General features: G+C 47.0%; 1 protein-coding gene across 1 annotated transcript in view; it reads left to right on the top strand.

Annotated features, from left to right (window-relative positions):
- The window catches only part of ADAMTSL1 (ADAMTS like 1), a 355,504-nt gene that overhangs the window by 255,692 nt on the left and 80,080 nt on the right, over positions 1 to 19,732 (top strand). Inside the window, exon 18 of the mRNA XM_004706548.3 lies at positions 42 to 1,173. Coding sequence (XP_004706605.2) covers positions 42 to 1,173 — 1,132 coding nt within the window. The remainder of the gene's footprint in view (positions 1 to 41; positions 1,174 to 19,732) is intronic.

The following is a 19,732-nucleotide window of genomic DNA, read 5'->3' on the forward strand; positions in this document are numbered from 1 at the left end:
CTCCCATTGGCTCCCATTCACCCTGCTCGTTTTCCCTCCAGGGCCTGGACGGCCGTCCACCAAGCACAGCCCGTACATCGCTGCCGTGCGCAAGATCTACATCCAGACCCGCCGCCAGAGGAAGCTGCACCTGGTGGTGGGCGGGTTCGCGTACCTGCTCCCCAAGACCTCAGTGGTCCTCCGCTGCCCCACGCGGAGGTTCCGCAAGCCCCTCATCACCTGGGAGAAGGACGGGCAGCACCTCATCAGCTCGGCGCACGTCACCGTGGCCCCCTTCGGCTACCTGAAGATCCACCGCCTGAAGCCCTCGGACGCGGGCACCTACACCTGCTCCGCGGGGCCGGCCCGGGAGCAGTTCGTCCTCAAGCTGGTGGGGGGCAACCGGAAGCTGGTGGCCCGGCCTCTGAGCCCGAGGAGCGAGGAGGAGGCCCTGGCGGGGAGGAAGGCAAGTGCCCACGAGGCCCTGCGGACCCACAGACCCCAGAAGGGCATCCTCGCCCACGGCAGCAAGGGGGAGAAGCGGGGCCTGGCCGCCGACGCCGGGAGCCCGTACGACGAGCTGGTGGCGCGGCTGCTGGAGCAGGGCGGCTGGCCCGGGGAGCTGCTGGCCTCCTGGGAGGGCCCGGACTCGGCCGAGAGGAACGTGTCGTCGGAGGAGGAGGAGGACGGCAATGCGGAGCCGGGACCCCTGCCGCTGCCCGTCACCGTGGCACTGGAGCAGGCCCGCCTGGACCGCCTGCTCCGGAACCTCTCCCTGCAGCCCGAGGAGCTGCGCGACGTCGCCAGCAAGCACCTGGTGGCCCAGCTGGCCCAGGAGGTCTTCCGCAGCCTGCTGGAGCATCGCGACCCGCGCCTCAAGCCCTCGGAGCGGGCGGCCCCCGCCGTGGCCGTCCACCCGCACAAGCACGTGTCCGGCTTCAGCAGCTCGCTCCGCTCCGCCACCTCCGGGGAGGCTGGGGGCGGCTCGCGCCGGGCGCCCCGCAAGCCCACCATCCTGCGCAAGATCTCCGCCGCGCAGCAGCTCTCGGCCTCCGAGGTGGTCACGCATCTGGGACAGACAGTGGCCCTGGCCAGCGGGACGCTCAGCGTCCTTCTGCACTGTGAGGCCGTCGGCAGCCCGAGGCCGACCATCAGCTGGGCCCGGAACGGAGAATCGGTGCAGTTCAGCAGCAGGTGAGGCCTGCAGCGCCCCGGGCTGGAGGGAGAGAGGGCGGGCGGGCGGGTGGGCAAGGGCTACCTTCCTGCCCAGGTCCCCCAACTCATGCTTCCAGAGGTACATCCTGGTGGCATAGTGCTGATGCATGCGGCGTGCTGATGCATGCGGCGTTCGGCTGCCCTCTCTAAGGCCAGCAGTTCAAAACCACCGGCCGCTGCACCTCGGGAGAAAGATGGGGCTTTCTACTCCCATAAACCGTCACAGAAACGCACAAGGGCAGTTCTTCCGTGCCCTGTGGTCGCTATGAGTCGGCATCAATTGATGGCAGTGAGTTTGGTTTGGGGAAACTAGCAACGAAGACTTGCCATTCTGCGGCTCTAAACGGTATGCTCTCATCTTAATAAGGTGAAGGCACGACAGCCCATCTCTATCTCCCCGCCCCCACCCCACCCCCCAGCTCGGAGATTAAGGAGATCCTCTCTGTACCTTTGAACTCTTGGCAGAAAGAGGTCATTCCAGTCCAAGGCATCGTTCTATTACCCTGTCATGGGATGAACGATTGAAAAACTTCAGCATTGGGGCGTGATCTCCCTTGTGGTCTTCTAGGCCTGGGGAAAGGGTACAGCCAGGACATGCCCCTCCCTGGGGGTGAGCCATCCTCTGGCTGGGCCCGACAAGGCTGTTGGTTCCAGAGAGCTTTTACTCTGGGTGGGACCTATGGTCAGTTACTCACATACTGTCTTTCAGTGGCCTGCTTCTTTGGCTTTGGCGTTTTGATGTGTCAGTCTGGGAGGACAGCATGCATCACTGGCAGGTTTCCTTTGGTGGTCTGGTGCTGTGCTGGCTGCTGTTGGACGCTGTGGAGTCAACCTCCAACTCCTGGGGCCCCCTTATGTTATAGTATAGATCTTCTCCCTAGGGGGTATAGCCTTGTGATCTTTACAGAAGCAATCTGCCAGGCCTTTCTGCCACGGAGCCACCGAGTCGGTTCCAACTGCCAACCTCTGGGTGAGCAGCCAGGTGTAAACCATGTGCGTGTCCCCAGCTCTTGTGTGGGATGTAGCCATTCATAAGGTAGCATCAGTGATGATAATAGAAGTCATGCTGATATGAGTCATTTTTTCTGATAAATATCTTTTATTAGAAATATGTGTAACCCCTTTAAAAGGTCACAAACTGGTTTTATTTATATAATATCCTATGTAAAACATACTTTTTAAAAAAATTATTTTACTGGGAGCTCGTACAATTCTTATCACAATCCATCCATACATCCATTGTGTCAAGCATGAGTCTTTTAACAGACTGGTAACACAGTGGGAAGCAGGCGGTTGCTAACGGAAGGGTCAGAAGTTTGAACCCACAAGCCACTTAGTGGGAAGAAGAACTGGTAGTTTGCTTCCATAAAGATTTGTTGTTGTTGTTGTTGTTAGGTACCATCAAGTCGGTACCTAACTCATATCAACCTTATGTATGGCAGGACAAAATGCTCTCTCCTCACAAGTATTTCTGTTTAAGACCATTGTGTCCATCCATCTCATTCAGAATCTTCCCCCTTTTCACAGGCCACCTACTTTTTCAAGTATGAGGTCCTTTTCCAGGTACCAGTCTCTCCTGACCCCATGTCCACAGTACACGACACCAAGTCTTGCCATCCTTGCAGGAGCGCTGTGGCTGGGCTTTTTCCCAAGATAGATGTGTTCATGCTTCTGACCACCCATTGGCATATTTAGTCGTCGTCAGTTCTGCAGCCTTCCTTACCATCACCCACCTTTCCTACGGGTGCGAGGAGTCTGTAAATACGGCACACCTTGTCCTCAAGGTGACTTACTGCTCTTTAACATTTCAGTGGGTGTTGTGCAGTGCTTTGTGACCTGGGAAGCCCTACGGAGCACCCCTGCTCTATCCTGGAGGGGGTGCCCTGAGTCAGCATCCGTGAGGCCGCAGGGGGTTCTTTATGGACCAAGTGCTGTGCTTTCTACATATCCTCTCTCTCATAATCTTTGCAGTAACGCTGACAATGGCAGTGGCAGCTGGCATTAATTGAGATGTGTCTGTCTGCCAGGAAAGTATAAATTCTGTGCATATGAGGGGACTTCAAAAGTTTGTGGGGGGGGATCCCATCCCCTTTTCATTCCAGTGTTCCACAGACTTTGTTTTTCTAAAATATTATTGTGAATTAGGTGGGGGTTTACATTTCACATTCTCATATTTGTGTTCAACAACTTGAACAATTTATCAAGCCTCCTAGTACCTTCCCTCGCCCCCCACTGTTTTCCTTCCCCAAGTTAGCAAATTAGCACCTGTCTGCCTTTTGCTTCTCAATCCCTCCCTTTCCTTCTCACCCCGGTGGCCATCAAAGCCTGTTGCATTTGGTACGAAAACCTTTTTGAAACCCCTTTGTATCATCTCTCCAAATCCTAACAGTAGGCCTAAGGAGTTGGTACAGTTTTTATCCACACTTCACAGCTGTTTAGAGCCTAGCTAAAGGTCATGTGTATTATATCATAGAGCTCAGGTGTGTGACAAAAGTTGGAGAGGCAGTCACTTGGAAAACCACAGACTTTGTGCCAGAGAGAAACATTAAAGATCATCTGGGCCAAATTCCTCATTTAAATCTTCATTTGCTTTGAATCCCAGTGTAATACTCTTTTCATTTAAGTCTACTAAATGGTGTTGCTTGGCTACACCCCTTCTCCAGTTTGATAACCGGGAAAAGAAGGAGAGTCAAGGTAGGATTTATTGTGCCGTGCACTATGCCAGGTTTATGAGTATGTAACTGCCTTTGTTGTTCTAGAATAGTCTATCCACAAGATTGATGGTAGCCTCCATTTCTACATAGAAGACCAAGGGTCAACAGCTCACCCCAGATCACACTTCAGCTAGAAGTGAATAGCAGATTCAATGTCAAGTTGATCTGATTCTAAAGACCAGCTCCGTTTACTCTTCTGAAACTCTGTGAACAAGTGTGACTTTGTCCTGCCAACACCCTCTGGATCTTATAAATGGCAACATTGTCTCTCAGACTTAGTGCTTAAAGCTAGGTAGCTTTCATGACAAGAATCACCAACATTTCTCATACGTGGCCTTCTAGTGTGGCAGACATTGTGCTCAGTAGCTTGAAGAAATTTTCTTATTTACTGAGATAAGTAACCGTGTTTCCATATCACAGTTAAGCTGAGGCACTACGGTTAAAGCCATGCAGACATGTTGAAATCAGGGCGCGAACCCAGGTATCCCTCAAGCACATGAGCTCTTCACTTCTCTTGTTTGCACCTCGATCTTCTCCACCTCTACCCTTATGCTTGCCTTGATCAGCTTCATTGTCCTGAACAAAGTCATTCTTTAAAAAAAAATCTGTGTAAAGAGGTTGTGGGTCAAGTCAACCAGTTGCAGTGAATCCCCTGATGTCACTGGTTCACTGAGCACTGAGAATCAGCTCCAGAAATGGGTGCTGGCTGAGAACGGTCCTCTAGGGCTCAGGTGGGCCATACGCAGGTGCTCACCATCAGTGCATGTGGCCATCCTCGGTACCCACAGCACACCTTCTCCTTCACCAGCCAGCAGGTTTCTTAAATGTAGGTACCAAGTTATATTCATACGTTCAGCACTCATTGGGCATGTTTGATGCCGGGGTTGAAAGGAGTAAGAATTGGATGATTAAGGAAATATTGATATTTCTTGGCTAACCACACATGCTGTGCCACCATGATCAGGACCTCCATACCCAAATGTAACAGACAAACCATGGTCCCTATTTTAGAAATGAAGACGCTCAGGCTCATGGTACTTATAGAACATGGCCAAGTAGTCAAAGGCAGTATCAAGAGAGCAAGTTCGATCAAAGTTGGACAAACTCAAGCCCAGGCTGTTTCGATAGAAGACGTGAATGAGTTCATACCCACATGCATCTCCCATACGTCACAAGAGCTGCCCATTTGCCTCAGTGCAGGCATGAGCTCACCCACTCACGGGTCTCTACTTTCATCTCCCGGCTATTTCCAGGACCCCTTCCCTTGGAAAGGGCTCCTTCCACCCGAAAAAGTTGTAGAAAAAGATGGGATAGAAAGGGGCCATCGGGGCTCTGCCCTGCCCTGGATCTGCGGAGAAAACACCAAGCCCACGGTTTTCTCAGGGCTCCTGAGAACTGGAGATTTGGGGCGACCTCAAGGACTGCGGTCCATACAGGAATGATCTGCGAGGAGTTAGAATTGTCCAGAGGGGTTTCGGCTGATCTGGCGAGGACGGTCACTTTTCACGTTCTCTGTGTCTTCATTTCAAAGTGACAAGGTTAATCCAACTCATCTCTGTCATCCCTTTTGCCTTCTTCACACATTCATGAAAGTTAAATCCAGGTGCTGGGGAGTGATTCTACCTCATGGTCACCCACATATACCAGAAAACTGCACCACATCAGGTTTTCGATGGCTTTTATTTTCGGCAGATAACCCTTTCTTCTTTGATGCCCATAGGGGGATTGAATTACTAATCTTTTGGTGAGCTGCCAATCACCCAGGAGATAAAAACCCAGTTGTTGATGGGAAGTGGGGAGAGCCTTGAGGGAAGTCACTTCCAAGTGTGTTGCATGAGCTATTTCTGAGGGGTAGACGCGCTCAGGGATCACATGGGTTTCAGGAATGCTCACGTAAAGCTAGACGTAGGTATTTACTGATGAATTTTACTTCTTTTTTTAATACACCATTTGGGCTTTCGCCCCCCCTTTTTTAAATCATTTTACTGGGGGCTCCTACAACTCTTACCATAATCCATACTTACATCCATTGTGTCAAGTACATTTGTACATTTCTTGCCATCATCATTCTCAAAACATTTGCTTTCTGCTTGAGCCCTTGGTATCAGCTCCCCATTTTCGCCTCCCCACCCCTCTTCCCTCACGAACCCTTGATAATTTATAAATTATTATTATTTTGTCATGTCTTATATTGTCTGACATCTCCCTTCACCCACTTTTCTGTTGTCCATCCCCCAGGTAAGGGGTCATATGTAGATCCTTGTAATCGGTTCCCCCTTTCTACCCTACCTTATCCTTACTCTCCTGGTATCACTACTCTCATTATTGATCCCTGAGGGGTTTATCTGTCCTGAATTCCCTGTGTTTCCAGTTCTTATCTGTACCAGTGTACATCCTCTGGCCTAGCCAGATTTGTAAGGTAGAATTGGGGTCATGATAGTGGGGGTGGGGGAGAGCATTAAAGAACTAGAGGAAAGTTGTATGTTTCATAGGTGCTATACTGCACCCTGACTGGCTTGTCTCTTCCCGTGACCCTTCTGTAAGGAGATGTCCAATTGCCTACAGATGGGCTTTGGGTCTCCACTCTGCACTCATTCACATTGCTATGATTTTTTGTTCTTTGATGCCTGATACCTGATCCCATTGATACCTCGTGATCACACAGACTGGTGTGCTTCTTCCATGTGGGCTTTGTTGCTTCTCAGCTAGATGGCCGCTTGTTTACCTTCAACCCTTTAAGACCCCAGATGCTATAAGTTTTGATCATCACCATCAACTTTCTTCACCACATTTGCTTGTGCACCTGCTTTGTCTTCAGTGATCGTGTCAGGAAGGTGAGCATCATGGAAAGCCAGTTTAATAGAACAAAGTGTTCTTGTGTTGAGGGAGTACTTGAGTAGAGGCCCAATGTCCATCTGCTACCTCAATACTGAACCTATAAATATATGCACATAGATCTATTTCCCCATCCTCATATATAAATATATTTACATATGTACATGCCTATATTTAGACTTCTATAAATGCCCTTTGCCTCCTAGTTCTTTCCTCGATTTCCTTTTACTTTCCTCTTGTCTCACTATCATGCTCAGCCTTCATTTGGGTTTCAGTAATTCCTCTCGGTTATATTTGCCCTTGATCAAGCCCTACCAGGCCTCTGACACTCTCCTTGCCACTGATTTTGGATCACTTGTTGTTCCCTTGTCTCTGAGTTTGTTAACACCCACTTCCTTTCCCCCACCTTCCCTTCTCCCATGCCGCCCCACAACCATCAGTCCCATTGTTTTCTCCTCCAGGTTGTTTATCCTGCCTATCTTATCTAGACAGACCTGCAGAGATAATAATATGCACAAAAAACAAGACAGAGCAAAACAAAGCAACAAAAGAAAACAAAACAACAAAAAACCAATGACAAAAAAAAAGAGCCTGTAAATAGTTCAAGGTCTGTTTGCTGACCTTTAGGAGTGTTTTCCAGTCGAGTCTGATGGGGTACCATGCCTTGGCCCCAAAGTCTATCATTAGTATTCCCTCGGGATTTCTTTTAATTAAATTTTAAATTAAAGCAATTATAAAATAATACAAATAATGCTTCTATCTATGGAGTAAAAAGTGCAAGTCTCCTTCATCCCCCAATCCTCTTCCCCAGGCGTTATCACTCTTTTTAATTTGGTATATATCATTTTTAATTTTTACATGTTTTATTATATTGCATGTAAACACAGACACACAAAGGATTTGGGTTCCATTGGAATATTAGTTACACCACTCAGAAATGTGACGTGCTGTTTGCCTGACATGTCTAGAAGACATTTTCATAATTGTGTGCATTTTTAATCACCGATTATTATTCCTGAATATATTTAACAATTGAAAATTAGTTGGGTGTTTCCAGTTTGGTTTGGTTTTATAACTCTTTTAAACTTGCCAATGTGTGTTGTGACTGTCCAAGTGGATAATCCCATTTACAGTGGTTTCTTAAGTATGTTTTTGATCGCTGAACAATTGTTTGGCCTGGGATTCTCATGGACATCAATAACCCTTGAAGAACATCTTAGGAAACACATCTTTAACCTTTGAGGAGTCCCTGAGTTGGGAAGATGGTTACCGCACTTGGCCACTAACCGACAGGCTCAAGCCCACCCAGAGCTGCTTTGGAAGACAGTCCTGGCGCTCCACGTCCAAAGCCTTAGCTGTTGAACACGCTGTGGTGTACAGCCCTACTCTGACACACACGGGGTCACCAGGAACCAATCGATCCGACAGCAAGTATTATTGTAGCCCTTGACTTTGTGCCTGGTCTCAGTGGCTTTCAGATGAAGAGGAGTCGGTGACATGTTGCTTTTAAGAGAGACAGGACAACCATCTGCTAAAGATGCTTAGTGCTAGCCAAGACAGGTGTGGCCCGAATGTCCGATCTCTGGGACCTGGCCTGGGGGAAGGTGCAGAGGAACCTGGAGAGCGCGGGAGCCTGGGGACACCGACAAATGGTTTTCGCCACTATCAAGATTTGACTTTCATTTTTGTGCTTGATCTAGCCCTGGCAACGCTTTTTTAAAATATAAGCTCATGGCATGCAGTAGGGAAAAAGGAGATTTCCATTGCTCATCTTTGACTTCGTAAATTTTTCATGTGCCTTGGCTGGCCAATAAGAAAGATGGCTGGCTCTTTGTTTTCTATACAGTTTTTCAAGTGTTCTTGAAGACAAGAACGTACAGCCGGAGGCACAGAGCTGCCGTTGGGAGTTCTTTGCTGCGGTCTGTTGGTGACCCCTTTTGTGTTGGGTTTGCTTGTCATCATGAGCAGTTCAGATACGCTCATTTATTTGCAAACAGCTTTCACCAAAGAAGTGCTGAAATGCCCACTGCTGTAGTTCAGTTAGTCTGTTTTTGCTTAGTGCCCAAATCCATCTTTCTGAAAGAGACTGCAAGATCCAGCTGCCTGTTGGGCTGTAGGACTTTGCAACTTATTGAAAGAAATATGTTCTACGTAGCGTGAGCCAGCAAGATCCTGGTCAAAGGAGGAAGGAAGTGATTGGAAGAAGTGTATTACTTTGTTGGCTTTTGAATCTGCCAAAGCTTGATTGGAGAGAAACTCATTTTATGAGAGTCACTCATGATTTAGAAACGCGTGCCTTTTTGTCATCTACGGGCATAGAGTTTATAGCTGAAATTAAGGCATATGATTCTGAGAAGCCCATGTTGACTTTTCCAAAATTGTTTACAAAGTGCCCCTGAATGTGCCATGACAGGATGGTTCACCATAATCCTACTTCTTTTATTCAATAAGCGTTCCCCTGCCTACACTGAGCCAGGCCTTACCATAGGCACCGGGGGTGGAAAAAGAAGCTTCACTTTCTGTCATTGAGTCTAATTTGAAAGTCAGAAAGTAGAGTGCTGTAAGTGCTAAGAGAAAGCGATGCAAGCATATTCATTTCATGAATATCTACTAATTTACCTGTTACTTTCCAGGCATTTATCTGTGAAACCGAAGAAGCCGCTTTGTTTTATTCTTACAACGATGCTGAGATCATTATCCCAATGTTACAAATTTTGAAATTGAAGTGTAGGGCTATTAGATTAACTTCCTCAAAGTCTCCTACTTACTCGGGGTGGAACCCGAGCAGTCCGGCTCCAAGGACTATTTGTTTTTATTGATTTTAACCTTAGCTGAATGCATAGATTTGCTCTTATTTTAAAAAGAAGCCAATAAGATCAGCTAGTGTAAATTGACATTCAATAGTCCAGCCAGCTGGCTTCTACTTTATGGAGCTTTTGTTTCTAGTTTGGCACATCTGTTTTTGAGAAACCCTTTCTTTTTATTTGTAACTCTACCTTTTCCATATACTTCTTGCTGCTGTTTTTGTGGTTATTTAAGTACCATCGAGGTGATTCAGCCTCACAGAACCCTGTGGACAACTAAGTGAACCACTGCCTGGTCCTGCATCATCCTCACCCCGGTTGCCATGTTTGAGACCATTATCACAGCACTATGCCTGTCTGTTTCATTGAAGGTCATCCTCCTCCCATGAAGGTCTTTCTCCCTTTTTGTTGATGGCTCCTTTACCAAGCACTGGGTCCTTCTCCCAGGATTAGACCCTCCTGTAACACATGCAAAGTATATGTGAGATGAAGGCTTTCCATGCTTGCTCTTAAAGAACGTTCTACCTGTACTTCTTCCAGGAAACGTGTTTGTTCTTTTGGCAGTCAGTGGTCCCTTCGGAGTTCTCTGCCAGCACCATAATTCAAATCCATAGATGCTTCTCCTGTCTCTTTTATTCAATGTCCAATGTTCACATGCATAAGAGGCCATTGAAAATTCCATAACTTGGGCCAGGCACATCTTAGTCCACCAAATGGCAGCCTTGCTCATCAGGTCTTTAAAGCAGTGGTTCTCAACCTGTGGGTCACGGCCCCTTTGGGGGTCGACGACCCTTTCACAAGGGTCGCCCGATTCATAACAGTAGCAAAATTACAGTTATGAAAGTAGCAATGAAAATAATTCTATGGTTTGGGGTGGGGGGGCATCACCACCACATGAGGAACTGTGTGAAAGGGTCGCCATTGGGAAGATAGAGAACCAGTGCTTTAAAGAGTCCCGGTGCAGCAGATTGGCAGTATCCCACTTGATTTCATGACTCCTGCTGCCATTGGCATTGATGGTGGACTCAAGCAAAATGAACTCCTTGACGTCAGTCCTCCATTCATCGTGATGGTGCCTATTGGTCCAGTTGTAGGGATCTTTGCTTTCTTGATGTTGAGATACCATGCACATTAAAATCTGCAGTTTTGATCATCTTTTGGTGCTTCCAGTGTCATTCATAGAATTGATGTCACGTTACTTTGTTGATAGGAGTCTTCAAGAGAAATGAACAAAATTAAGATCCAAACTTCACTGCTGTCTTCCCAAGACATACCTGAAGCATTTCCTAAAGCATCCACTTTAATCTGTGGGCCTAAAACCATTCTTTGCTTTAGTTATTTTATGTTCCCGTTTTCATCTTCTTCATTATTGGTACAGTCTGTTTTGCATAAAAACTTCTTTCTGATTGGCCTTACCAAGGCTTCATCCCTGTTAAAATGGAATACAGGTAAAGCCTGTGTTTAATTTCAAGTTTTGTAAAAAAGGCAGAATCGTCTGTCAAATACGCATCAGAGAGGGAGAGCCATCGAAATGACAGTCGAGTCTTCTGCTTGCAAAGTGTTTTTAAAAGAAAGAACAAAGAAAAGGGATCTTTCATATTGCAACGCACGTCTTTTTTTTGTTCTTCCCCTCATGTCTTTGACCTAGAGAAATGCCCCGTGTGCTCTTGCCTTTTGGTTTTCCAACTTGCGGTCTTGGCACATTTCCTCATCACATTTCACTTTGTTGTCTTAAGTCCGCCTCTGGAGTCTCCTCTTCTCCTCCTTTATGCCATCATTTCTACCCCTTTACTTTAGCTCTTCCCTGATGAGGAACAAGTTTCAGAATCTCTTTGGACATCCATTCTGATCTCCCTTGGCCTTTTGCATTCTTCAAGTTAGATGTCCTTGATAGTATCTCACAACTCGTCAATGGTCTGTGCGCAAGGACAGGCATCTAATGGGCACTCAGTAAATATTAAAATTGTTACAGCTGTGTGTCTGTCTTCGACTTGAACATTTATCGTGTTGATGGCTTGTGCATGTGTGTGCTTAGCATTCTAGACCACAAGCAAGATGAAGTTAAACTGTTCCTTACTTATTAAGTTACCGTGTGTAAACACTGAGCGCTTAATAGGCTGGCTTCTTCACATTTTGAATGAAGATGCAAGAAACACTTGGCTTGGATAGAATACAGCACATACCACATATCTCGCTAAAATATCTGTTGAATAACCCTTCCCCACACCCAATACTAGAAGACTCGCATCACACCGGCAGAGAGAAGCCCAGTGTTTCTGAATCCCGTACCAGGAGCAATACCTTTACAAACGCTGGTGCTGACTTGATGTAAAGTAAAAGCCAAATGCCGCAAGGTTGGCACTGAGCCTTGATTTGCCAAATTGGGAAGGACAGCTGGATGAAGATTCAGTTTTTCCACAAAGAGCTAAATACTACCAAGAAGATGTTAAATGGAGTAGGAGAAAAATGTGGAACAAAACCCAAAATCATAAAAGGAGGCCAGACTTACTGGTCGGATAGGAACTGGTGGAATTCCCAAAACCATGACCCTCAAGGTCACCCTCCAGGTCTGAAACTGAACCTCAACTGTGTGGCTCAATTTTCAGCCGAACAGCAGATGGGTCTGTAAGGGGGGACGATGGTACTCGTCAGTAAGGAGCAGCCACCGTAGAATCGTCAACAACGTGTGCGCAATAGAGGCAGCATTTCCCCCAGGGGTTCAGAGAGGGTTGAAAAGCAGGAGGAAGGAGCTGCAATGAAGAGGATGAAACAAAATGGGTATGAACTATTGAATATAAAACTGATCATCTGCTCTCTACCCAATCCATGGTTCTTTAAAAAAAAAAAAGAGTACTGATAGTGCCACTGTCAGTGACCTCGGAGAAGTTCCTGCCTTGTGTCTGACCTGTAATAAAGTCCAGACAGACACGCCTGGGCTTAAAACCACAGAAATGCATTCTCACACCAGTATGGAGGCTAGAAATCCAAACGCCACTCTCAGGAGGGCCGTGTCACCTCTCAAGGCGTTAGGGGACGTTCCTTCATTGTCTCTTCCCACGTCTGATGGCCCAGGAGTACTTGGGTTGTGAGGACATCAGTCCAGTGCCGCTGCTCTCTCGATAAGCCTGACTGACTTCTGCGTCCGCCTCTGTTCCTCCTCCTCCTCCTAGAAGAACACCGGTCATGGTGGAGTAGGGCCCACCCTACTGCAGGGTGACCTCGTACCAGCTGAAATAATTAAATGTTCAAAACACACTGCTGACAAATAAGGTCGAGTTCATGGTTCCCAGGGGGTCAGACTTGAACAGAGCTTTGAGGTTCAGAGGCAGGACCACATCAACCCACGACACGAGTGAGCCATCGCCACATACAGCCCCATAGTTTAACTGACAGAAATAAATAGAAAGCATTTAAACAAGACTTTCCTACAAGTTAAGGAATTTTTCAGAAAGATTGCAAGTGGACACAAAGAATACTTGGAAGAAATACTGATTCCTCCTGGGGGAGTGGATGACAGGGAAGAGTAAGAGACGGCACAGAATCCCAGGGAAGAGTGGACGGGAGGAGGTTCTGCCTTATTATCCTTAAGCCTGGTCCCCTTTTCCTTTTATTCTGCTTCTGGGTGTGCCCCCCCCCCCACTATTGTCCACCGCCTTGGTGAGATGGATCAAACTGAGAGTAGAGCAGCTAGCACAGAGGCCCCCAAACCAAGCCAAACCAAATGCATTGCCATCGAGTCGATCCCCAGGCAGCCCCAGGGGCTAACAGTAGGCTTCCAGACCATTTCTCCCTATCCGGTGGGAGTCCGCTTCCACCTGTCTGAGCCTCAGTGTTGTTATTGATTAAATGGCCGTCAACGCACTTGCCCTACGGAGTAGCAAAGGTCTACAGAACAGATCCCCACTCCTTGGCAAGCGAGGAGCCTCACTGTTGATAGGTGTTACCATTTGTGATGATGGGACTCATTGTCCCGCCTCCTCACCCAGGCCATCACAAAACAATGACAGCCTCTTTCATTTGTAGGCATACTGAACAGAGTTAGGATAGAACGTTCTCTAGGAAAACACACTGTTGGAGAATTCTCAGCCGAGGTCCTAGCCATGGGGAGAACATAGTTCAATTCTCTTCATATTCTTTCCTGTCATTTCGAGTCTGGTCAAAAATTCACTGCCATCGAGTTGATGCTGACTCATAATGACCCTACAGGACGGGAGAACTGCCCCTGTGCCCCGGTCATCTTAATTTATTCTTCCTAGAAAAGTGGTCCTTGCTAATTGCAGAGTTACTTTAAAAAAATTTTTTTAAGTTCTAATTTTTGTGTAAATGAAGAAGGCATTGAAGGAAACCAGAAGTAAGAGTTCTCCCATGTTCTAGGTTAGGAGTTGGCACAACTCTTTCTGTGAAGGGGCCAGTCATGAACGTGTTGGACTTTGACACCATCCAGTCTCTGTCCCACCTCTCAGCAGTGCCAGGGCCGCAGCACCAAAGCAGAGCCGTAGACAATCTGTGAACAACCAGATTTGCCGTGTTCCAAAGAAAACTTCATTCATAGAACCAGGTGGCAGCTGGCTGGCATTTCATGACCCCTGCTCTAGGTGAATAGGGAATTCCATCTGAGCCTTTTCGTGCAGGCATTTGTCATGTGAAACGAATTACTGAGCAAGCAGATAAAGCTGAACATGTAAGCAAATTCAAAACTTCATGAATTTCTGAAGGGCAAGGATGCTAAAGTGTTTGGCACAAAGTCCTCGGACAGAGTGGAGACTGTGTGGTCAAGCGGCTCTTTTCCATTCCAAAAAGATTTTCTTTACTTCTACCTGGAGCATTCAGGGAACCCTGGGCATTAAGCAACTTGTTGTTCAGCCATTGCATTAAAACCGGCCGAGGGTGAAAATCAGGTGCCTTAGTTGAAGCATTTCATGAATGTCGACTCTGTTTCCTAAAATAATCGTACAAAACAGAACTTTCCGTGGCAAACCTCTGTGCTACTGTAGTTTTTGGTTTTAGAGGGAACAAGTTCTTACAGGGCAGATCTTTTCCTCTCCATTTTGAGCTTTTAAAAATCCAGAATGTTCATACACGTGGTTTCCTTGAGTACCTATAACCCTCACACAAATGATTCATCCCCCCAAAATGAATCCAAACTACATGCCTTCATCCCAGGCCCTCATGGGTGCCTGGATTAGGGGGTGGGGGGTGCGGGCGGGAAGAGAGGGGGCAAGAAAAGATCATTCCCCGCTCTGAACCCACCATGCCTGAGCTGAGCTGGTTTAACTTCTCGGAGCGCTCGCTTCCTCTCTGAGATAGGATGGCACTATCAGTCTAGTAGCATGCTAAACTGATCAAAGGCATTTGCTCTTATCTAACAAAGATTGGTGCCCACCAGCGCTTTGTGGTGATATTCCAGTCTTGGAATGCCTAAGCAGACAGAGAAATAGAAAGACAGCTTCATCTCAGGACAAGGCAAGGCCTCCTGAGGAGGGGTCTGCACTGACACTCTCTGTGTGGCCTGTTTTAGCTTTGTTTTAGCTTTCTCCTAAGCCAGCTCTTGACCGGTGCTCATTCTTGTGCCCTTGTTATTCAGGCTCTCTTATGCAATCTCAGGATTCCGGCTGCCTTTTTCCTCTTCTAATGTTTCACTATTTGGTTAATGATGTTAAAACAGCGATGGAAACAACGAGTTGTCCTTATTCCGAGATTCCTGGGCCAAGAATAGAATCGAGGCAGTTGCCAACCCACGGTGCCACGTGGCCTCAGTTCTTGGCAGGTCTCTTCTGTTAACGGTGCCACCACCAAGGAGAAAAGAATGCTCCTTACTCCCTGGCCTCTGGGACAACAAACCCCTCACTTCTGCCCCACAGTCCTGATCTATGCCTGTTTTGTTGCTTGCTTCCCCCGTTGAAAATCCTCCATTCCTCATTTATCTTGGCCACCATCGCTTCTTCTCCCAGCATGCAGATGATGGTGATATCAATGACAATGACAAACTCCCAACCACTAGCACTTAGTGCTGGTGAAGGACCAGGCACTGTCCCGTGTGCCTTAAATGCCTTAACTCACAAAGGATACTCAGAGCTACCATGCTACCCTTCTCAGTGGATGGGTGGGGAAACTGGCATGGGGAAGTTAAGTCCGTTGTTTGGTCAGAGTGGCACAGCCAGTCAACGGTAGAGCTATTTTAGAACTCAGCCAGGATGCCCCTGGAAGCCTCTGCCCCATCTCTTAAGTAGGAACATTCTCAGCCCCGCTACCTTGAAGGTGCTAACCGAAGAAGAGGAGGAGGAGACAGCAAGAGAAGGAAGCGTCCCCGCCTTCAAGGTGTCCCTTTACGTAGATGCGATGCGGAAGCGACACAGGGTGGAGTGAAAGGGCTTTGTGGAGTAGCTTGGAACAACTCGGGAGCTCGGGAAAGGGAGGATTTGTGTGGACTTGGGCAACGCAAGGAAGCAGAACTTGAATTGGTTATTTTTAATGTACTATTAATTGGGATTTAATACATCTCTCATACACATGTATATATCCTATACAAAAGGTACCAAAATAACTGGAATTGCGCTGGGTGGAGCGGAGCTTTCATAGTGCGCATTTTTTCCCCCGGTAGGTGAGCAAATAGGAACTCGCTCTGAGTTAGTGCACCCAGTGCCGTCGCCTGGGAAGGTTCACTCTGGTCACAGTGAATTTTTGTTGGTAAGATTGGACCTCATTTTTGTGATGGCTGATTTCAGAGAACAGTGTTCAGCCGTGAAAATTTTGTTTCCTGCTGGGGGGAAATGCTGCAGGAACGGTTGTGATGTTGAACACAGCATACAAGGACAGTGCTATGGGGGTAAAAATCAAGTGTTTGAGTGGTTTTCTCATTTCAAAAATGTGAAATGCCAGTTGATGACAAAGCTCATTCTGGAGCCCATCAACTTTCCGAATGGATGAAAATGTCTACTCATAGTGCATTTGGAATTTATTCCACCAGGTCAGACTGTTAATCACGCTTTCTATTTAGAGGTTCTGAAAAGGCCTCATTGGTGGCAGACTGGGGACTGGTTTTGCCACCACAATAATGCACTTGCTCAAGCAGCCATCTCAGTGCACCATTTCATTCTGCACATGAAGAGGGACAGGAAGGGACAGCGGTTTGACGACACAGAAGAGGTGAAGGAAAAAACAAGGAGGAGCTGTCAGCCATCCAAACAGATGAGTTGGAAAAATGTTTCCAAGAATGGAATCACAGATTTGACAAATGTATTAGGAGTAGTGGAGAGTACCTATATATTTGTGTATAAGTCGAATTTTTTAGCACATTTTAAATGCAGTTTTTGTGGTAAAATTAGGTGCCTCGGCTGACATTCGGGTTGACTTATACTAGCGTATATACGGTACATAGCTTTGAAAACCAAAATCCAGTTATGTGGGGGGGCAGCCCTCGTGTATCGTACTTTGTCCTCTCATTCCATAGTCCAACCACATCAAGCAGTATACAATTGCTACTACCACAGTCGGTTTCCAAACATTTCTTTTTCTACATGGTGAACTGGTTCTTAGGGGTGAGGGGAATATGGAGGGGCAGATGGGAAGGGCTGGAACGTGTCTGCAGCCCCTCATTAATGGCCAGGAAACCTTTTGGCTGGAGCAGCCAGTCTGTGTTGGGATGTACATTTGAATGAGGAGAGGAAGTGACTGTCCTCAAGAAGGAGAGTGCGCCTGTGATGTATAGCTTTCAGTCGTTGGTTGAAGCTGACAATGGGTTCAAGATGACTTATGAGGGAGGAAGAGAAGCCCGAGGCAGCTCTCGGAGCAGATGGACATTTCTGTGCCGAGAGCTTGGAATTTCCCTTTGACAATGGGAAATTTCAAAAAGGTACTCAGATTACCACACCTGTAGTGGGTTTTTGGGGTTTTGTTTGTTTGTTTTTTAAAGAACGAATTGATTAGATGCCTCTGAGTTTTCAACTGAAGGCTTTCTTCTTAGGAGCGAGTGTGAATGCATCTGTGCCCGCCTTTATTTCCAAGAACTCTCGGAGGTCAGTGTTCTCCTCACCCGACCGGGATAGCTTACCGAGAGGCTCTGAGAGCTGAGTGGCTTGTCCAAAACCACCACATCCTGCAGACTGGAGTCCAGATCTCTTGGCTGTAAGTCAAGTGTCTTCTCCACACAGCAGCTTCCCGTGGTTAGTCGCAGAGGTCCGTGTGAGAGGCAGGCCTATAAGACAGTGACGTTCACAGTGATCCAGGACCTGGGAGACATCGTGATGCCTCACAGCGTTTCTAGAGACTTCTCCTTGAGACACAAAAGGCCCCCGTCTTCCAAATGAGAACCCTAGATTACTGGATGTTGCCGATGTAGGCGAGAGAACTTAGCTGAAGGGGATTGTACTTGACTGGGTGGGCCTGTGTCCTACTCACTTGGATGACGGGACCTTCACAGTGATCTGGACTCTCTCTCCTGGTCCTTACTTAAGTTGGGCCCGACAGCTTACTTAGCTGACTTATAGAAGTTAATTTGGTAGCAACAATATTTTTCTAATTCTTGGGGTTAGGTTCCATTCTTAAAATTCTAGAGCTGAAAGGAATTAAGCCTCTCTAATTCATCCAGGCGACTCTTTTGTCAGACATGCTGTGAGGGGGGGTGCTTGCTCGATAATTGGAATTGATGCATGTCACATACACAAGGCCAGGGTGAGGAGACGGTAATTTGTTCATAGGAGATGCATGGATTTGTCATGCCAGAATCAGTCTGATGCTCATCATCAGAGGGAGCTGATCGTTGAAAGGATTATTTTAACTATGAAATTAATAGTGTGCGTTTCTGCTATTCGAGAGTCTTGAAAGGCCCCTAAAAATATGACTTATAACCACACAAACACACACAAACGATTATAAAGAAAGGCCCCCGGGAAAAGCAAACCTTCTGCCTCGTTTTCCATTTCATTATTCAAGGAAATCAAGCGATACATTTTAGCTCAGTAAACAATATGGAATGTAAGTATGGGAAGAAAGTAGGAGGTGTTAATATCCCAAATGTGACCACAGCATCACTTGCTGCAGAGGTCTTCATTATGCCCCCACCCTGTGTCCCCTCGTCCTCTGATTCCTTACATTCCAAAACAACCCCAGAAAAATCTCTCTGGTTTTGCTTGGAAAGCCGAGCGGGGCTCTGTGCCTGTGCCTTCTAAAACAGACCTGTCAAATTTGAAACCGAAATAGAAGCTGACAGAAATCAGCTACTAGCAAATTAAGTTGAATTAATAGACTGGAAAATGCCTGAAATATCACGAAGAAAAAAAAAAAAACTTCCCCTGGAATTTCACTCCCTAGATGCCAGACAAGATAAACTGAAATAAACTTCAGCTCCTGGCTTGCCTTGTTTCCTAAAGAGCCTTACCTGGCAAGGTTCACCAGAACTAGTGCTCCCCCTAATGGCAATCTCCAAATACCCATCTTCCAACCAGGGAGGCTTTTTGTAGAAATTGGAGGTCTTCCCAAAGCCTAAAAGTAGCCCTAGAACTGCCTGCGTCTTGGCAAGTCTGTGGGAAAAGGGAGAAAATATCCAAGACAGACACATTTGTGGGAAGCTTTCTGTTCTCAGTGGGGAGAAAAATCAATTTGAACAGGGGTGACGAGTGGACGCTTACTATGGTCCTAACAGGCCTAATGATTTATTTTACAGTGAAAACAAGTGTGGGACCAAGGGGAAGACACCCAGTCTCAAGTCCTGAATCTGCCCCCAAATATCTGTGTCCATGACCGAGCGTTCAGTTGTTTGCCATAAATGGCAGACTCCTTTTTGTTTCCCCTACATGGGATTTACGTTTTAAGATGACATTTAAAGTTGCTTTTTACAAAGACAAGGGTTATACCTTCTGTGTCTTGTCTGCACAGTTCATGGATAAAAGAAAACAATCCATGCAGGTTAAATCTCAGCATTTCAATGCTTTCCCAGTTCCGCTGTTCGCCTCCTAGTTTAGACGCCGCTGGCTTTCTGCCTGTGGGACTATGCCAGCGCCAGGCTTCTCAGTGTCTCACTGTGCTCTGTAGATTGCCAGGGGCTGTTACTCCAGGGAGCTCATCCGCCAGGCCTTTGTTCTGAGTTGCCTCTGAGGAGCTCACACTTCCGACCTTTCTGTTGGTAGCTAAGCAGGTTAACTGTTGCACCACCCATAAGGTGACCAGATTTAAAGCGGGACACCATTG

The sequence above is a fragment of the Echinops telfairi genome, unplaced genomic scaffold (genome assembly GCF_000313985.2).
Source record: "Echinops telfairi isolate 266 unplaced genomic scaffold, ASM31398v2 ScPeMD7_25;HRSCAF=90, whole genome shotgun sequence".
Taxonomy (NCBI): Eukaryota; Metazoa; Chordata; class Mammalia; order Afrosoricida; family Tenrecidae; genus Echinops; species Echinops telfairi.